Source organism: Sturnus vulgaris, chromosome 13 (genome assembly GCF_052056855.1).
Source record: "Sturnus vulgaris isolate bStuVul1 chromosome 13, bStuVul1.hap1, whole genome shotgun sequence".
In the NCBI taxonomy this organism is placed as follows: Eukaryota; Metazoa; Chordata; class Aves; order Passeriformes; family Sturnidae; genus Sturnus; species Sturnus vulgaris.
The window spans coordinates 1,240,065-1,259,484 of NC_142255.1; the positions used below are offsets into that span (position 1 = coordinate 1,240,065).

Here is a 19,420-nt window from a genome sequence, read left to right on the forward strand (position 1 = left end):
AGAGTGCAAAGGGCCTTTAATGAAAAGAAGCACGTTTTGGATGTTTCCCTGCTCCCTCACTTCACCTGCCTGAGGGATGGGGAAAGGACCTCAGAAATCAAGAATGGGCAGCACATCTTGAAAAAACACCTGTACAGGTATTAAGCGTGTGCATGTGGATGACTGTGTGAGAGAGGCTTTTCTTACTCTTCCATCATTTTGTCAGAAGCTCCACATCTGTGGGCAGGTAGATGCTCAAATCAGGCTAATTAAAGCCATCAAGTTTTGATAAAAAAAGCAAAATAAACCTCAAACGTGCTGCCTTTTGTTCTCTGCTTCTATCAAGATGGGAGAACTTTAGGGATACTTTGCTAACTCAGAAATGTTTTCTGCCATAGATGCAAAGCATCAGAATGGGGCATTTCTGCATTATTTTGGAGAGAAGGGAATTCCAGCATCTGGCAGTGGATGCATCATGCTACACCAGCCCGTCACACTGTCCTGACACTGGCTGAGCCTTCTGCCCATGTCTACGTCTTCCACAGCCACCTGCTTTGGTGACAGGATTTTGGAGGAGGACAATGGAGCAGAGGATGGGTGTAAGGTCACACCAACAAAAACACAGTGAAAACACTGCTACTGATCTCACCTTGCTAAGTGTGACCTGGGCAAAGTCAGAATCCCAGAACAGGTTTGAGTTGGGCAGGGACACTTTCCACTAGGGATTGTTCCAGGGCCTGTCCAACATGGATGGTCATGCTTGACCATGGTGGGTAGCTCCCCAAAGAGGGCAAGGAGAGTGATCACAGCTCTGCCACTGCTTGTAGGCTAAGTTTTCCCCACAGATAAGGTGTACCTCAATATGGAATACAGATTTGGGTAATCACCTCCCGGTAGTGTTGCCTGTATAATGGAGACTTTCTCATGACTTTTTCCCAATTTGGTGCACATAAAAGTTCAGGGTATAAATGATCTGAAGATTGTTGGTAAGTTTAAGACAAACCTTATCCAGCTTTCTGAGGGGTTTGTTTTTTCTTTGACTCAAAACCCAGAGGGTACAAAGCACAAAGCAATTTGAACACGGGATAAAGGACACGGACAGATAATGGAGCAGCACCATGAAAAGGTTTAGAAATTCAGCCATCACCATGTATTAGTTAATTTTGGTATGAAAGAGACCTCCTGGACTCATCCACTTATCTATCTATCTATCTATCTATCTATCTATCTATCTATCTATCATCATATCTTTATATTGATATATAGAAAGAGACATATAAGCAAGTTACTGCTACAAACTCTGGACTGAAAAGTGGGAGTGAGGAGACGAGCACAGCAGTGTGCAGCACCAGTTGCCAGAGACACAAAAAAGCAAAGCAGGGCTTGAAATCAGCTCTTACTTCCTGAGATGGAATGATTTTTTCTTATCTTCTGGATTACTTCATTTGAGTTCAGCCTGGGGTTTATGCAAGACGAAAATGCAAAGATGGATTTTGCAAGCCACCTCTTTCTCCCAGCGCCAAACACTCTCCTTTGGTTACTCTGTCCAAAAATGCTGCCTTGATGTGCCAGACAGACCAAGGCTCATGAGAATCAGCTCTTCTCTTACACTGCATCTGAGAGGAGTCAGAGGGAGAACCTCAAGAGCTGAAGATTGATTTTTTGCCTCCTGCTCTTCTTGGGATTTGCTCCCAAGAAAATTATTCTTTCTGCTTGAAGAGTTTGCATCCCTGTGCTCCTTGTCCGAGGCTCCCTCACTTTCCGTGATGCAAACCTCACTGATTACAAAGTAATTCATGGTGCAGCTCTGCATTTAATTTTAACCCAGCTGACATGTTCCCTGCAAAGGCTCTAATTCCATCACGGATTTCAAGCCCTCTTGTGCCCAGAAATGAATAGTAATAGCTTGTACCCGTCTTTCCAAAATTGCTTTATGCAGAGAAATGGTCTAAAAGCACAGCTAGGTCTTGCCTGCCACAGCATGATGATGCACCATCACTTTCCTTTAATTTAATGCCCCTGCAATTTGTGGTTCTGGATGACTGCAAAGCCATCCAGATGAATTTTGCTAGACAAGAGACATGCTCTCCTGCAGCTGAAAGAGTGAACAGCTTGGAAAATGATAGGAAGATTTACTGTCTTTTTTTGTTTCCAGATGTAACTCGCAGTTCAAGAATTATTTAAAAAAATTTATCTTTTTTGCTGGATAATTTGTATGTCTCTGTTTGAATGACTTGGGTTTTTCTATCCATGCGTCCTAAAAAAAGGAAAATTTAAAGCAGCAGTAAAATGAAAATATTTCCTTATGATATGTTAAAACCCAGATGAACCTTTAAATGTGACTTCTGCAAAAAAATCTACCTGTTATTTCAACGAGTTTCCTAACAGATTCAAAACTCCTAATAAGTCAGGCCACTTCAAACAGGGTAATAACATATTAGACCCAAATTGCTGCTGAAAAACAGGCTCCAGGACCGGGTGATGGGCACACATACCAGTTTTCTTCTCCACGTGTCGTTTTCCAGCCTCCCTGAGGGCGACCATGGCCCTGAAAAAGGCCCTCAGGACAGCCCAGCGGAAAACAGCCACGGGATCAACGCCGACCATGCCACAGATGAAGGCGTTCCTGCTGCTGCGCAGGAGAGCAACGATGTCCGGGCGCATGTGATCCGTGTTCTTCTCTCGGAAATCCTAGGGGAGGAGGAGGAGAGAGGAAAATAAACAATACCCACATGATACTCCACGTAGGATCTTCTGGGCCAGCACAACTATTGGATCCTGTTTCTTTTCCTCTCCTGCTCCCATATCAGATACCTCTTTGTGACCGTCATCTCTGATGCTTATCACGTGCATTTATTGCATCAGAAACAGGATGAGAAATTTGCAGCTGCAAATCCCGAGGCTGTTTCTCACACAGGCTCATCTGGCCACTGGAATTCCTTCTGCTAGTAGCTGGCGTGAATAGAAATAGGGTCAACTTTGGAATCATTCACGTGGGATTCCAGAAAGTACCTGTGGCAGTGGGATGCTGAGACTTAAGCACACATAATTTGTATTAAAAGCAGCTAATGATGAGGAAAACGCTGCATTTTCTACACAAACCAAGCCCAGAAAGGCCACCAGACACCCAATTTTAACTTCTTGTTGGGGTGTAGCACTAAACTCACTGTGCGTCCCTAAATGCCCACATAGAGGGGAACAGGAAAACCCTGTTCCTACCACCTTTTCATTTCCCCAAACACTTCTCTCCTGACCCTCCCATCTTCTTGGGCCAAATCCTCTCCAAAACACCGCTGTGGAGCCTCTGGGGCTTTCCTTCCCAATCCCAGATGGAGATGAAAGCTGGGAACAGCTGGGTGACAGACCTTGACTCCGTACTTCACTTTGCCAGCATAGTGTTTGATGATGAAAGCTGGCTCCATCACAGCTGGGAATTCAATGTAGGAGCTCCCTTCGTGCTGGCGCTTGAATTTGTCCAGCAGCGTCTGGTTTGTGGCTTGAGGAAAACTGAGTGGAGACAATGGAAAGGAAGAAGCTGTAAACCCAACGGGAAAACTCTGACACTTCTTTCTTGGCCACAAAAGGGAAAACAGAGACATTCTGAGCTTCCACTTCTGTGTGTGCTTCAGCAGAGCCTCTTGTTAAGAGAAAGCCAATCCTCCACCCTCAAATTTCATGGAAATCTGCAGCATGGAGATGCATTTTACAACTTTACCCAATTTGTTTTATCCCAGTACAATACCACTGGGAGAACATCACTGCTGGTCTCTTGTCAACGAGACAAGAAGTGCAGGAGAAATCTGCAAGGCAAATGATGGGAGGAGGCTGCATGCCCCTGGTCACGTGGATCTGAAGTGACCTCAGCAAAACCACCTGGTTTTCCCTGCCTTTCACAGGGAGGAAACTGGAACGAGCATCTGATGGGAGAACTTTCTGCTCCAAAGTTTCCACACCAAAGCAGTCCCAGAAGCCACATGTTCACCCAAGAATTTCTCCCGAGACAGATGGATGCAAACAAGGATGCAAATCTGAGCTAAGTCCCTGATGCCCATAAAACCCAGTGGAAATGCAGCCCCTATGGATGAGTGCTCTCACTTCACTCTGGTTCAATTTTTACCAGTAAATTGATAAGTCCACCTTATATCTCAAAAACAGCACCTACACATCCTGCTTTTAACTCATGCACTTGGGTTCAGCACTTTCACATCATCACATCCCAAGAGACAGGGAAAGAAATGAAGAGAGAAGCAAAGGAAACCTTTTCCCTTCCCTTTAATGGAAGAAATTCTGGAAAGGAATTTTAATTATGATTTTTAAGGGTTTTTGCTCAGCTGGCTGATTCTCCACTCTGTGTGTTACCACCTCAAAAGCAATACTAGAAACACCAATCAGCCAAGCAAGCTATTAGCAACTTTCTGGGAAGCTGGGGTTTTTTTGTTGTTTTTTTTTGTTTTGTTTTGTTTTTTCTTTCAGAAAACTGAAGAATAAGCACATTTTATCAGAAGAAGCAAATCTCATTTCCAAAGCCAGCATTTTCCTACTCACTTGCTTTCCTCATCCAGCAGATGGAGCAGTCCCGTTGGCTTCTTGCTGATGAGGTTGATGCAGCTGGAGTTGTCTATGTAGTCGATGTTGTGCCAGCTAATTCCTTCTGCTCTATATTCCTCCTAAAAAAAAACCCCACAGATGACATAACGATGATTTGGTGTAAGAAAAAAATAAAAGACGAAATCCAAAGGGTTTTGTGGAAACTGATACACTGTTTACCAAAACAGACATCTCTCCTGTAAAATATTCCATCAATGCTTTTTGTGATTCCAAAGAAAAGGATAAAGAACCTCTGGAACAACCTGAAACAAAGTGAACCACAGAGCATTTCCCAATTTCAGATGCACCAGACGTTTGTTTGGACACAGGGTGGCTGTGCATCCAAACCTGCCAAGGATGTCTTGCATGTGTGGACTTCCCCATTGCTTTTACTGGATTGTTTCTAAATCACAGCACAGTTTGGGCTGGAAGAGACCTTAAAGCTCTTCTTGTTCCACCCCCTGCCACGGGCAGCAACAACTTCCACTAGTCCAGGGTGCTCCAAGCCCCGTCTAACTTGGCCTAGAACACTTCAAGGGATGAGGCAGCCACAGCTGCTCTGGGCACCCTGTGCCAGGGCCTCACCATCCTTACAGGGATCAATTTCTTCCCAATATTCCATCTAACCCTGTCCTCTGGCAGTGGAAGCCATTCCCTGTATCCTGTCCCTCCATCCCTTGTCCCCAGTCTGTCTCCAGCTCTCCTGGAGCCCCTTTAGGCCCAGGAAGAGGGTCTGAGGTTTCCCTGGAGCCTTCTCTTCTCCAGGGGAGCACTCCCAGCTCTCCCAGCCTGGCTCCAGCCCTCAGAGCATCTCCATGGCCTCCTCTGGACTCTCTCCAGGAGCTCCATATCTTTCTGATGTTGGATCCCATGGCTGGAGGCAGCTCTGCAGGTGGGGTCTCACCTGAGTGGGGTAGAATGGCAGATTCTCCTGCTTCCCATGCTTTGGGATCTGGGGGGTTTTGGGGTTCCCAGTGCAGGTGAACTTCCCACACATCAGTGTCATACAATTTGCATCAATTAATATTTAGTGTTCAGTTGCTGGAAGGAAATTGTGGTTCAACATATTAATTAAACAGTAAACCTCCCTTTCCTGCTTCTCTGGGCTCTGCTCTTCCATATCTCCCACTATTAATGGCTGGTGCTGTATGGGCTAATGAAGAGACTTCCAGCCATACAGAGCCACTGCTCCAGGACCAGCAGAACCACCACCCTCTACAGCAACTGCCCCCAAATTCAAGCTGAGGCAAAAGCAGCTATTTATTTTCCACCAAAATAGTTCTAACCCTTGCTCTCCTATAAAGGTAATCTCCTCTGAGACATACTTGCAACTGGATTACTTCACGAAGTCTTATGTAGAAATTATTTTTAGGGCACCTAAATGAAAGCAGAGTTTAAAAATCGTAATTTTTATCCTAAGTTTGAGGACTTGTTACTCACTGTCTAAACAGAGACATTGGACCATGCACCTTACTCCATGTGTTGGACAAAGTCCTGCTGATCCAGCTGCCTTTTTGCTCCTCTATCACAGGACATTTTGATGACAGAATTGAAGATAGAAAGCAAACAGGTTTCAACTCCTAACAGGATGCATCTTTCTAATAATAATAATAATAATAATAATAATAATAATAATAATATTATTGCTGCCTCTGTCTTTATTTTTAATATGAGCAAACAACTTTAAAAAAAGTATGTCCATCCTCATCCAAAATTAACATGAACTCCACAGATGTTCTTAGAAATAAAGAGCCTAAAGAGCTTTGGACATTTCACAAGGAAATTTTTGCTAAAACAACCCCTAGAAGGTCTTGAATTCAGTATTGGAGACATATAATCAACAACAATACAGACAAATACAGATGTATGCTGCTTTTGAAGGACTTTTTAACATCCCTAAAGTCTTCGGGATTCAAAATGGACAACATCCCATTGGGAAAAAAATCCTGAAAATAAGGAATGTCTCTGCATTAGGAATTTTGTTTTCTCCTTTTATTTTTTAATCTTTTACCTTCAGTTCTTGCCGAGCATCCAGAACACAGCAGGACCTCACAACAGCATTCTCAAGTCCCTGCTGAACTGTAGGCAGTGGTGGCATTTTCAGTGCAAGCCAGGAAGAAGCTGCTCCCGAGGGATTGCCCAGAAAGTCCCTGGGAGTCAGCACCATCCATCAACTGCCTGCTTCCAACAGCCCCTTCATGGACTGCAGGGTCCATTAGGCCCAGCTTTGCCAGCTCAAGACTGGTCAGGAGCACGCAGAGAGCAATAAAACCTTGGTGTGATGAGCCAAGAGCAGCATTATTTCAGTGGTGACAGGCTGATGTTACCAGACTCGTGTATTATTATTATCATCACTCTTTGTTGAAATACTTGTTGGGGGGGGGGGGTTTCATTTTTTGCCCCCCAAAAGCCCATAAATGTTGAGTTTTATGTATCCACACATCTAAGCTTTGCTCTAGAAGGCCTCTAGATATCCATAATTCCACATGGGACATGCAGCAGCTGCACAGCAAATGTGCTGTGAAACTCCTCTGGCCACATAAAAAACTTATACTGCTGCTGAGATCAGTGCAAAAGCACTAATCAGCAATGCCAGATATGGAGTTTTTAAAAATAGTCTATAAATGACCAAAAAAGACCAGAGTTCAAGGTCTCTACTTCTCATTTTCAGCTGTTTCACAGACCTGATGGTCAGTCATCAGCCCCCTCCTGGCATAGTTTTCTTCAGCTGCAGGATTTTGGCTAATTCTCCTTCCTCTGTTCCTTTTTTCTCTGGCCTTGGTCAGAAACACTCACTCCCAGGCTCTGGGGTTCTTCCCTCCCTTCCATCCCCAACACAACCTGTTCCCACTCTGGCCAAATGAGAAGAGGGATTCAAGCCCTTAACAAACAACCTTTTCCACAATAATTCACAGATTTGCTCTCATTTCAAGACAGGCAACAGGAACTATTCCAGAGCAATTGCTCCAAAGCTTAAAGAGAAATAAATCCCCCTTATTCCTTTTCTCCTAGCATTTTTCCAGTCCTTTGTTTGGTTGCCTTCAGGATCTCAGATCAAGAGATACAACTATGGCTTTGGGATGGCTTGATGTAATTTCTGGGGCATTTGCTGGCCTGTAGAACACCCTACAGATTGTGCACAGAAAGACAGAAGCTATAGGATAAAATCATTGCTGTCTTATTCAACTTAATTAAATTGCAGTTGTTAATATTCCGTATGATTTCTATATTTGTCTTCTAAAGACCATCTTCCTGCAGAGTTCAGGAGATATCCTTAAAAGCTACCTCAAAAAAAAAGCTCCTTCATCTCTGAGTATGACAACAAAGCCTCTGCCATCCTTTGATAGACACAGGGTCCTGAGCACTGGAATATTAGGGAATTCCATTCAAACAACATGAGGTTTTCATTTAACAAGACAAAAACAACATAAAACACTCTCAGCCCATTCAAACAAAAACTCCTCAAGCCAGAGGTTGATTAAAAGTCAGCTTAAACTTATACCTTGATTTAAAACCAAGTCATGTTTAAGGGCACATTCAAATCTCCTATTCCTGGAAGATCATCTTTACATTAAGAACAAAATGGTTGACATGGCCACTATCTGCAAAAGTTTCTAGTGCAGTGAAGTCCACAGAGCCCCAGTTTTGGCATCCTTACTTGCAATAAAAACATGAGGATTTAATCCTCCCGTCCCTGGGTACCTGAAACCTGGTGTGCTGGAAAGAGGAGCAATGCAAGTTCACTGGGGAGAAGAGCACTGAGCTCCCCGACTCAGCAAAAGAAATGGAGCAAAGAACTGAAAAAAGACATCAGGGTTTATTTTAGAGTCCAGTAGCTCCATATTTTCATTTAATTATTGGGTAAGATGCTACAGATTGTTCTCCAGGTGACCTCTATGGACTCCACGAGGAGATTCTCACTTCCCAGGTGGGAATTCAGAAACAGCTTTGCTGTCCTAAGCATGGAGAGACACACTGGCAGTATGGCAGTGTGGAGTCACTGAAGGGATCTGAATAAAACATAGTTTATGATATTCAAATATATTTTAAAAAATATATAAAATGGGGATGCAGACTTTGAAATGCACATGGAATATGAGAGAAAATCTTTGCTCTCATGCAGTGTGAGCTGAGGCAAAGCAGCATGTAAAATTTGGGGTATCAAACAAACAGAATGGGGCAGAATATCCAACATTTTAGAGTAGGAAAATTACTGGAACTCTAGGAAAGAGGGAGTTGTTAAAGCTCTGCTAAAGAGAAACTCTGCCTGCCTACACTGACCTAGAGCATGAATGCTGCCCATGGCACAGAATAATGAATTTAAAATTAAAACACACATGCTGAGCGTCAGGAAAACCTTCCCAACTGGGCTGCAAGGCCTGATGGAAACACTCCTGCTAGGAACAGAAATATCCTGTAATTTTATAGTTGGAGTGCTTGAGAACCAAGTCCTGTTATCTCTACAGGACTGTTGGACCAGTTCTGTTATCAAGACTTCTAGTGCTAAACCAAACCAAAACACTCTAATCCAGGGTGGAACTAAAGATTTCTTTATCCTGAGTGGGAGAAAACACCCACAAGTCCAACAAAATCTTGGATATGCTGGAAAATGTCTTTACACCTCCACATATGATCATCAATTACTCTGTATTCAGTCACAGTAGTCAGGAAATAAACCCAAATGCTAAAAAGCACAATTAGGGGAGAAAAGGTTAAACATTATTTTTAAACTCACACTTCTCTAGATATGATATCTGTGATAAATATGATATCTAAATAAGATATCAAAACTCTCTTTGGAGTATCATGGTCCCTGGGTGCTGCTGCTCCCCACGTGGTAAAATTCAGAGGTGGGGAGGGAGGGACCAGGGGCTTGAAAAACTTCAGAGATGAGGAATTGCAGAGATTAAATGAAACAGGAAACATGATAAAAATACAAAATAAAAACCATAATAAATTCCCCATCTGTCTAAAAGCACAAAACTCAGAGTTTAGGAAATTCAAATCAAAAGATGGTAAAAAGTCCCATCTAAAGATAAAGGTTTTACCATGATATATGAAATTTTTTGCCCTATCATGAGATATCAAAAATACAAATTTTCCCATGATTTAAAGAGGTCCGGGGGCCGTTTGGGCATCCATCCACACATCCTGCAAGCCAAAAGCCCTGAAAATCCTCAGTGTTTCAGTGCCCTGGAGGCAGATGTCTTATCCCACAGGGATATTGCCATTAGTCACAGTGAGAATTGAGAAATAGCCCCAAAAATAAGATTCACAAACCCAAGAGCAGCAGAAACCTCCACCAACTCATTCACCTCCTCCCAGGCAGAGCTAGACCAGATCCAGGAGTTTATCCACTCCAGCCTTTCCCTACTGAAGCACAGGAAAATCTTGTTTACACAATGAAAATTCCCAGATTAAAGTGAGAAATCAACTGAAAAATCCCTTTTCCCAGTGTAACTCCACGTGGGAACATTTCCCATTGCACTCCTGTCACAAAAACTCATGTAACCCAGAGCCATACGAGCAACAACCAGCTACTTTGGGATGTCTAATGTATATATTTGGCATAAAAATTCCCAACTCAACAGAAGGGTGTGAAATTCTTCTCTTCTTGCCTTTCACACCATCTGCTTCAGCTTCAGGCTTCTTTGCAAAGTGAGAAACTCGGAATTAACCCCCTTTCCACATCTCTCTCAATTCCTAGCTGAACTCCTCAGTTTAAAATAATCCCAAAATACTTTTGTCTTGTATGTTAAAAAGGGTCGTTGCTTTATGAAAAATGGAAGGCGCTAAACCTCAAAAAAGTTCTTTTCTGGTTATGTATGGACACATTTGCATCCTAAAATCCATCCTGGGGAGCTTGGGAAAATTTGTCCACAGCTGGAAATGGCAACAAGGTGTGAGAGAATCTCTCCCCTGAGGATTCATCCATCCAGACATGAACCCATCCCATGGAGGATTAATTGCTTTTTCAGCAAATGGGCACTGTGAGCCAGGCCCAGCAGGATTATCCCAGCATAAACTGATGATTAAAATGAGCTTGATATGATAAATCCATGGGATGTGCAAAGTTCCTAAATGAGTGAGACCAATGTCTGGTCCTTAGTGTGCTTGTGCTGCAGACAGAGTGGATGCCTCGAGTTCCCAACATCCCTCCAGGAAAAGATGTTGATGATGATGGCTTCATTTAGGAATGAGGATTTTTATGTTTGTTCTCAATTTCAGTAGAAAAGGAATTTATAGACACAGACATAAATATAAATATATACCACATATTTTTTTACCATGCGCTCACAGACACAACAAATATAAATACTTAACCCTGTTCTCTATGAATACATGATATAAAAACAGGTTTTTAAGGCCCTCTCTATCCATGATAACATGAGGCAGTGCAGTGGAGCTGATGAGCTTTCCCTTAAAGCCAAGGTCCTCCTTGAGAAGGTCTCCTTCCAGGTCACTATTTCAACAGCTCCTCAGTAAATGCTGTGTGAATTTGTTTTTATTCTGAGGCTGATGCTTCACCCACTGATAACCTCCTCCCTGCTGTACATAGGCAGATTTGGATTTATTGGAATATGGACTCCCCATCATGAAAGTGTTTTAAACCAGCAGGTTCAGCCCAGAAAATCATGTGCCAGCTCCACACCATCCATCTCTGAGCTCAAATCAGCTCCCTGAACTTCAGTGGAAACAGGGTTTCAATCACAAATTATATTTTGCTCTCAAAACGGACAGAATTTGGTTTGCATGGTTCAGCTGGCAGCACAGACACATTGCCATGATCCCATGGGCTCCCTCTGCAGAAGCTTCTTCTTCCCAAGCTGCCCTTACACAGCCAGGAGAAGTATGAGCTTAACATTGTTATGTGATCTGGTGGATCAATTCCTTTAATTTCTTGTGATCAAAATTGAAGAGGAAAATAAATATCTGTATCTGCATCTGTCACCACCTTGAAAGACAGATCAGAGTTAGAAAATATGAAGGAATCTCCACAGTGGTCATGGTGAGCACCAGACTGGTTTTTGAGGCTGAACATCTCCTCCCCCTTTCAGTCTCACTCCACACTTGTGTTAACTAACACACTCTCAATTCCAGTCCTGCCACAAAAAGACAATTTTTACGTCAGTTGAAGTATTTCAGACGCTTTTAAAGATTTCTTGCTCATCATCTTGCTTAAGAGGAGAGGTCACATTGCACAACTCTGTCCTATGAAAATCCAGCAACAGAAACACAGAATGGTTGGGTTGGACGAGACCTCAAAGATCTTCTGTTTCCAAAATCTTGTGGACACCTTCCACCAGCCCAGGTTGCTCCAAGCCCTGTCTGACCTGTCCTTAAACACTTCCAGGGATAGAACAGCCACAGCTTCTCTGGGTAACCTCTGCTAGGGCCTCACCACCCTCACAGGGAAGAGTTTCTTCCCAATATCCCATCTGATCCTGCCCTCGGGCAGTGGGAAGCCATTGTCCCCCATGGGAAGCCATTCCCCCTTGTCTTGGCACTCCAAACCCTTTTTATACCATTAATAAATACAATTTTTTATCTCTGGCATGGTCTGTGCATTTATTTAGCTAAGACATCTGAGTAGGAACTACAATCAGCAGTAAACATCATCTACCTGGAAAAAGGAAGGAACCAGCTCAGAGGAGAGGAAAAAAGCCCAAAGGATCATGGTGACTTGGGAGAGGGATAAGGGGACTTGGAGCAAGCACCTGTGACTTGGAGAGTTACAGCAAGGAGCATAGGATGAGGGATGGGCTTGCCAGATGCAGCACTTCTCTGCACCGGGATTAAATTAAAGGTTAGGAAATTACATATCAGGAGAATTGGAACTGGATGATCTTTCGGGTCCTTTCCAATTCAATCTACTCTATATCAGAGGATATATAAATAATATAACAGATTAGCATATATCCTATTACATGTTTTACATTACATTATATTATATTTTTATATTTACTGTTCATCATTTAGAGAAACCCAGAAACAAGCGGGTGGCAGATGAAGCCCCCCAGCCCCAATCCCAGCCATGACACATCCATGGACTCAAGGATGCTGGAAGGACACAAGACAAAGCTCTGGGGGACTGACAATGGATCCCAGAATCAGTGAGCTTGGAAAAGACCTCCCAGACCATCGAGTCCAACTCGTGCCTGATCCCCACCTCATCCTCAGCCCAGAGCACTGAGTGCCATGTCCAGGTGTTCCTTGGACATCTCCAGGGATGGGGATTCCATTGCCTTCTGGACAGTTCCAGTGCCTGACCACCCTTTCTTTCCATGAAGAAATTCCTCCTGACGTCCAACCCGAGCCCACCCTGGCACAGCTTTGATCAGAGATGTCCTTCATTTCACTAACGTGCTTTGAAACCTTCCTATCCTGCTGATACCACTTCAACAGCTCTTGGCATATTGATTTTTATTAGTGCAATTTATGTGCTCTAAGCATCATCCTCTTCCCTCAAACATGAGCTGCATTTGATGGCATTCTGCCAAATAATAAATCAATAACTTGTGCAGCTTGTTCTTTCTCCACGGGTCATGTGGCCAGCAGCTGACAGCAACATTTCTCAGAGGGCAGCCACTCTCCCATCTCCAAGGAAAACAGAAATTTGAACCCAGCCTCCCAGGCATCAATGGTTGACTTCTGATGGTTGGCTTTTGTCTTCAGAGGCAATAAAGAGGCATTAATGCCTAACCAGTGATGAGATACAGAAAAAGCCCTGGCTGGAAGGGCAGGAAGAGTGTTCCAAGCAGTAGGAGAGAGACCCTTTTTCATAATTTATTTTAAATTTAAATATTTTAGATTGATGCTTTTTAAAATTAATTCACTCCCAGATTAATTTCTATATCTAATATTTAACTAAAATATCTAAACTCATTCTAGAGTGTCATGTTCCCTGGGGGCTGCTGCTCCTCAGAATCATGAGGTGAAATCACACCTTCCACCAAACACCACCACAATTCAGTCCAGACTATTGGATTTCTCCACCTATTGCACAGGACCAGTAAACCCTATAGACCTCCCTAAATATTTACAGAGCTTTGGATGGCTGAGCAAACATTCCAGAGGATGCATTATCCTGATGAAATTCAGTTTTTTTAGTCTGAGCAGGGTGAGATTTGCTGCCTGGGACATCGAGCTCACCAGGGACCCCACCTGAAAATAGACTTCACTGAACACCTGAGCTCCTACCAGTTGTCTGTACTCCAAATTCTGTAATTTTTTCAGCCTCAACCTTGGTTATTTATCGATTTTTTTAAACAATAAAAACATACCCTTCAAACTGAGGTTTGTGAGTAAGCAAAAGCTGGAAAAAGAGGTAGAAAAGAACTTTAATAGCAAGACCTGTGGGATGAAAACTACAGGATGAGTCTTCAATGTTTGCAAAGCATCAGCTGAAACAGGGAAATGTGGGTGAGGTGGAGAGAACCAGATGAGCCTCGGCAGGGATGGGAGAAGATTGGTGAGGACAAAGATGGCAAAGTCCGGAGAATGGGATACATAAAGAAATAAAAACTTGTATTCCTGGCCCTTAAACTGCCAAAGATCTGGAAACTTGGAGGAAACTCAGATCATGGGTGGTATGGTACTGGTGACCTCCAAACTAAATCTTCATCCACGGCAATTATTTAGCACAATGCCCTAAAAACACTCAAACAAAAGACAAGGTGGAATGCAAAATTGCTGTTTTCCTCTCCCAGAAGCACCTGGGTGTTCTCTGATTTTCAGGGCAGCTCTGGGCTTATCTGCTCTGCACAGGAGGCCACTTGATGAGGGCACAGAGATGGAGCTGGGCCGGGGGACAGAAAATCACTGCCAAGGTGATGCTCTGACAGCACCCAGTGAGTCCCAGAGCAACAGGGACACGTCACCCAAAGCCACCAGCCTGAGGGAGGGATGGCAAAGGACTCCCCACCCTCGTCCTGCCCAGAGTGATGAGGCAGCAGCTGGAACCTCCAGGAACGTGCAGTGCCCAGGGAGGAGAAAAACACCTTTGCTCCATGACAGGGCAAGGTTACAACTCCTGCCATCTATTTCTACATTAATAAATAGATGATCACCAATCCAGATCCAAGACTAGGCCAGGATTTATAAAGCCTTTACCCTCATCCTGTGGTCAGCTGCAAGAGAGGAGGTTGCTCCTGCAAAAACCCCCTCAGTCACAGTACAAGAGCTGCTGTATTTTTGGGAGAAGCTGAAGAGAGGGGATGCCATTGAGGATGCCTTGGTGGTTGTTTGCAAACCACTGGAAATAGTGTCATCTTCAGACAAAAGGTTTAAAAAAAGATTCACCAGACACATTGTATTAGATTTCACCATGGAAAGAAAAGGGAATAAAGGTTAAAATAATCCCAGGGCTCTCCTAGAGGACTGTGGTGGGTATTTTGGTTTCCATAATATCAAACAGCACGTCATGGCAACAATTCCATCATGGCTAAATGCAGTTCTGGCAGACAAATTCTATTAGGATTTCAAGAAAAATCCTTGGTGACTAATTTTGTCACTTATTTTTTTGGCAGAAGTGTCTGAGTATCTCAGCAACCTCTCTTCAGCCTCCAGCAAGCTTTGGAGAGCTGAGGATTCAGAGAAGGATCTATGCATTTCAGGTCCCCATCACCAAGACATGAAAGAAACCCTTAAAAAGACACAATCACCTCACATAAATTCGTATTTTGAAGTAACAGAACTATTCAGCTCCCTAGAAACACAATATTAACTCCCTGGTCTTAATTTGTAGACTCGTGACTATCATTAAAAACACTTTGGGCCAGTGTGAGGAAGGAAGGACATTCTGAAGGCCCAAGATCTGAATATGTATCCTTGAGTTTTCTTTCCATTTTTTCTTTCTGCACTCCTCCACATGCAGATGGAATTCCAGGGAAAGTAAATGGTTAAACCACCTAATTCATTCACCCAAGGATCAGCGTTCATGCAGCTGCACAGATTATTTGTATTTCTAGACTCAATCTATGCCAAGATGTCTGAATTTTCTAGCAGCAGTGCTCCAGCAGGATCCAGGAGGATGACGTGCTCTGGCATTAAGAATTGGAATGGGCCCTTTGCAGTGTGATGGTTCCACAAGTGCTCCTCCTATCCACACAGCATACACTGACTGCAGCCACTTCACATGCTTGACAGATTTCCATGAGAAAGCTAATTAGCTCTGAAGCTGCTCCAAGAAGAATTATGGATTGCTGCACTCAGGACCTCTGTGTATCCCCCAGTGCTTGGGGGGAGCATTGACCTGCTAAGAAATCCCAGCCCAATAACAGGAATTCCCTCATAGGTGATGGCATCTTGGAGGAGGCTGCTGAACCCCCACCTCATGGAGGAATCATCTGTCTCCAGCTTTCAGGAAGGATCTTCCCTCTCCGAGTCTCTTCTAGGAAGTGTATGGTAATGTTTATAAAAAAATCCAGCTGGTTTGGCTTTGTGATAGTATCAAAATTTGCATTTTTATGGTGGACAATGGAGTATCTATTGAGTAGGGTGCACCTGCACACAAAGGCCACTTAAAAAACTGAAATTAAATGGCTTTGAGCAGCTCTGCTCCACCTTATTGATCAAAACCAGGGATTAAACAGAAACCACCAAACTCATGAACAAACACTCCCTAAGTAACCCACTCAGGGACATATCACTTATTTTTTGAATATCCTCATATTCAAGGCAACTTTTTCTTCTGAATTTTCCAATCTCTGGAGAAGTCCAAAATGAAACTATCAGGGTTTTTGGGAAGGGCTGGATTATTTCTGTAATGATGATAAGGAGGGTTACTCCTTGGCCTCCCCCAAGAAAGATTTCACCTGGAGAGAGGACATGCAGCCTGGCATGTAAAGAAAAAGGCATTTTGAAGGTCTCTAACATATTTCCTGTGTTACACAGCCCAATAATACTTGTCCATCCATGAAACAACACATGGATGTTGAAAGAAACTTTCCATTTTCTTGTCCTGCTTGTTGTTGGATAACAAATGAAGAAGCCTCCTCCCATCCATCTAAACCATCTTGTGTGGGTCACCTGCTGGACTGCAGCCTGTGTTTTTGTTATCTCTCTTAAGTGCATTACTTTGAGGCTAGAAAGCAACACCCTGTCTTAAGAAACGTAAAGCAAAGCCTAAAGTTCAGTCTTGCCTAATCTGCCAGGGCTATTGAAGGTCATAATGCTCTCAAGTCTGACCTTAGAGAACACATGAGAGTGACATTTCCCCTCCCTCTCCACAAATCAACACTGGAAGGCAAAAAACCACTGGAAGATTGGGGTGGCTTTTTCACTAGATATCAAAAAATAACTTTCATATGATATCAAATAGTATGGCAGCATATCCAGGCAAAGGCAAGGAAGGAATTGCTCATTCCTTGATGGGCCCTCTGAGCACATATCAAGGAGACAACAGAGCAGTGGTTAAAGTCTTCATGAAGTTTTTGGATGCCAAAATGTTTATTTTAAACCATCAAATGTGTGGCTGGATATTACTTTACAGGGGGAAGTTCATCATATGGTCAATTAGAAGTTAAATTTGAATAATTCAGTGTACACTCCCTAACAAAACATAATTAAAGGGACAATTTCAAACTTTATCAGGGCCACAAAGTCATGTCAATACTCAATGGCATCAGGGAGTAAATATTTCTGGGCTTACCTGTTCCAGTTTAAAGATGTGTTGGTTAAAGTAGTGCTGCAAGCGCTCGTTGGCAAAGTTAATGCAGAATTGTTCAAAACTATTGTTTTCATAGTCTTCAAATCCAAAAATATCAAGCACCCCGATAGATAAAGTCTGCAAGAAAAGTAAGAGTGAGGATTAGAATAAAATCACATAAAGTGGATTATTTGTACACAGTACCTGATCAAAAGCACACAGGCAGAATTAAATATACTTAATAGCAGGAATTTCTCTGGAATTGTTGATATTGTGCCATCTGGAAGACTCCTCCAAATCAGAGAGATAACATGTAACTTCAGATATGTGACAAAAGGGCATCTTCTAAGAGAAAGCCCTTTGAGAGGTGAATTTTTTTCTTATTTACTAACAAATGGCCATCTTTGAAGAAACCTCAACCCTGTTCCAAGTTATTCTATTGGATTTAAGAGTATTGATCTTCAGAAAGGAAAATGGGGATAGGCTTGGGAAACAAAGGCTTGCACTGTGAAGACAACCCACAGGAACACACCTCCAAGGTGGGTGCATTGTCCAAGCAAACCTCAAGAAGAAACTCCTGCACATCATGGCTTCCCATGGAAATAATCTTTACTTCCCCTGGTGAAAACTAAAATAGTATCACAAATAAAGCATCCACCTTGTTTGTCAGATGGATCAGACAGTGGACTGATGTTTGGGAGCACCGAGTCACTCCTGCCTCACTGAAAGGGGGGAATTAACACAAAAATAATAATGCTGCTGAAAAAGGGAGTCCAAAGCCCTGACTAACACTCAGCCCTAACTGCTGGCCCAGCCCTGCCCATGTGATGTTCCCCTGGGACACCTGGCAGTGTCCCCATGGCTATTCTGTGCTCTGGCACCTTTTTCCACCAGCTCCTGCCAGTTTGGGATGAGGGATATGGATGAGATATGGAGATATGGAGAGACACCTCTGTGCTCCTTTAGCTCATGGGCAAGAGAGTTGTAAAGAGGGACCCATCTCATTTTTTTTGAGCCCATTGGCACTATGAGCCCTCTATTCTCTCTAATGAATCTCCAGAATTTCACAATAGGGAAGTTTTTTCTTTTATTAAGTCCATAACCCATAATATAAATTGCAGGATTTGGTGAGTTATGATTCTAAATAGCCTTTTTTCCCCATCACTTTGATGATTTTGTGAACCTCAGCCATATCTCACCCCAGGCTTTTCCCCAAATTGAAGAGCCAATGCCTGTTTGGTCTCTAATCTACAATTACCTCTTGAGATGCTCATTAAGATGTGGGTGCACCAAGGTTTCCCATGTTGGCAAAGTGAGGTCAATGGTGCAGTGAATTCCCAGCTTGCTTTGCATCCTCCTGCCCCCCTCCTCTCCCCACACCAGCCAGGCAAGGAGAGGCAGTGGACCTCTGGCCAGGTGTATGCTGGCCCACAGGTGAGTACAACCCATCACCTCCTGGCTTGATGCGAGTAGAAATGTGGAACTTTCTCCTTTGTGTAGGTGCTGGTTTTCATAAAATTTGAGCCTTCTGCCTGTCAGATGGATTTGGGAAACTCAGAGGAAGAGGGACATGGGGATGTGTCAGCAAATAAACCTCATCCACAGAGGGAGCTGGGGTGAAAAACAAGCTCAAGATACAGTTTCTGCGGCAGCTTCCAAGCCTGTACATGACTGTTGTGTTAAACACCTAACTCATAAATAAAACTCATATTGTACCTACCCAGAAAGGCTGCTGTCATCACAAAAGGAGTGAAGAGCCTGGAGGACTCACTGGGGGAGTTCCACCAGCAGTTTGTTAGCACATCCTGCTCTGGGATCCAACCAAAGCCACCTCGCCTCATGCAAATACTCCATTCACCCGTTATAATTCATTAATTAATTAATAGGAGAGGTAAAAGCATTAGCACTGGTCAAATGAGTCAAACCTCAAGTAGGGAGGAGAAATATCCCCTCCCCTCCACTTCAAAGGACCCGAGAGCTGCCAGGTGCCCTGGTTTTACTTCTATTGGTGTTACCTGCACTCTGGATTTTCTAAGACTTCCTTGCTAGAGACTGGCTTAATTCCACTGCCAGGAATATAAACCAGACTGTCCACAGGCCTCTCCACACTACCTTTTGTCCATTTTCAATACATCACATAATGTAGGAGGAAAATATTCCTTCTGTCCCCGACTGCTGAGCAGGGAACCCCCACGGCTGCAGCAG

General features: G+C 43.3%; 1 protein-coding gene across 9 annotated transcripts in view; it reads right to left on the bottom strand.

The window, feature by feature from the left end:
- MYO9A (myosin IXA) overlaps positions 1 to 19,420 on the bottom strand; it is a 174,393-nt gene that overhangs the window by 45,861 nt on the left and 109,112 nt on the right. For all 9 annotated transcript variants that reach the window (XM_088172833.1, XM_088172836.1, XM_088172835.1 and 6 more), the window contains 4 exons: positions 17,219 to 17,353; positions 4,525 to 4,646; positions 3,345 to 3,486; positions 2,475 to 2,670 (listed from right to left, as the gene is read on the bottom strand). In XM_088172833.1, coding sequence (XP_088028959.1) covers positions 2,475 to 2,670; positions 3,345 to 3,486; positions 4,525 to 4,646; positions 17,219 to 17,353 — 595 coding nt within the window. The remainder of the gene's footprint in view (positions 1 to 2,474; positions 2,671 to 3,344; positions 3,487 to 4,524; positions 4,647 to 17,218; positions 17,354 to 19,420) is intronic.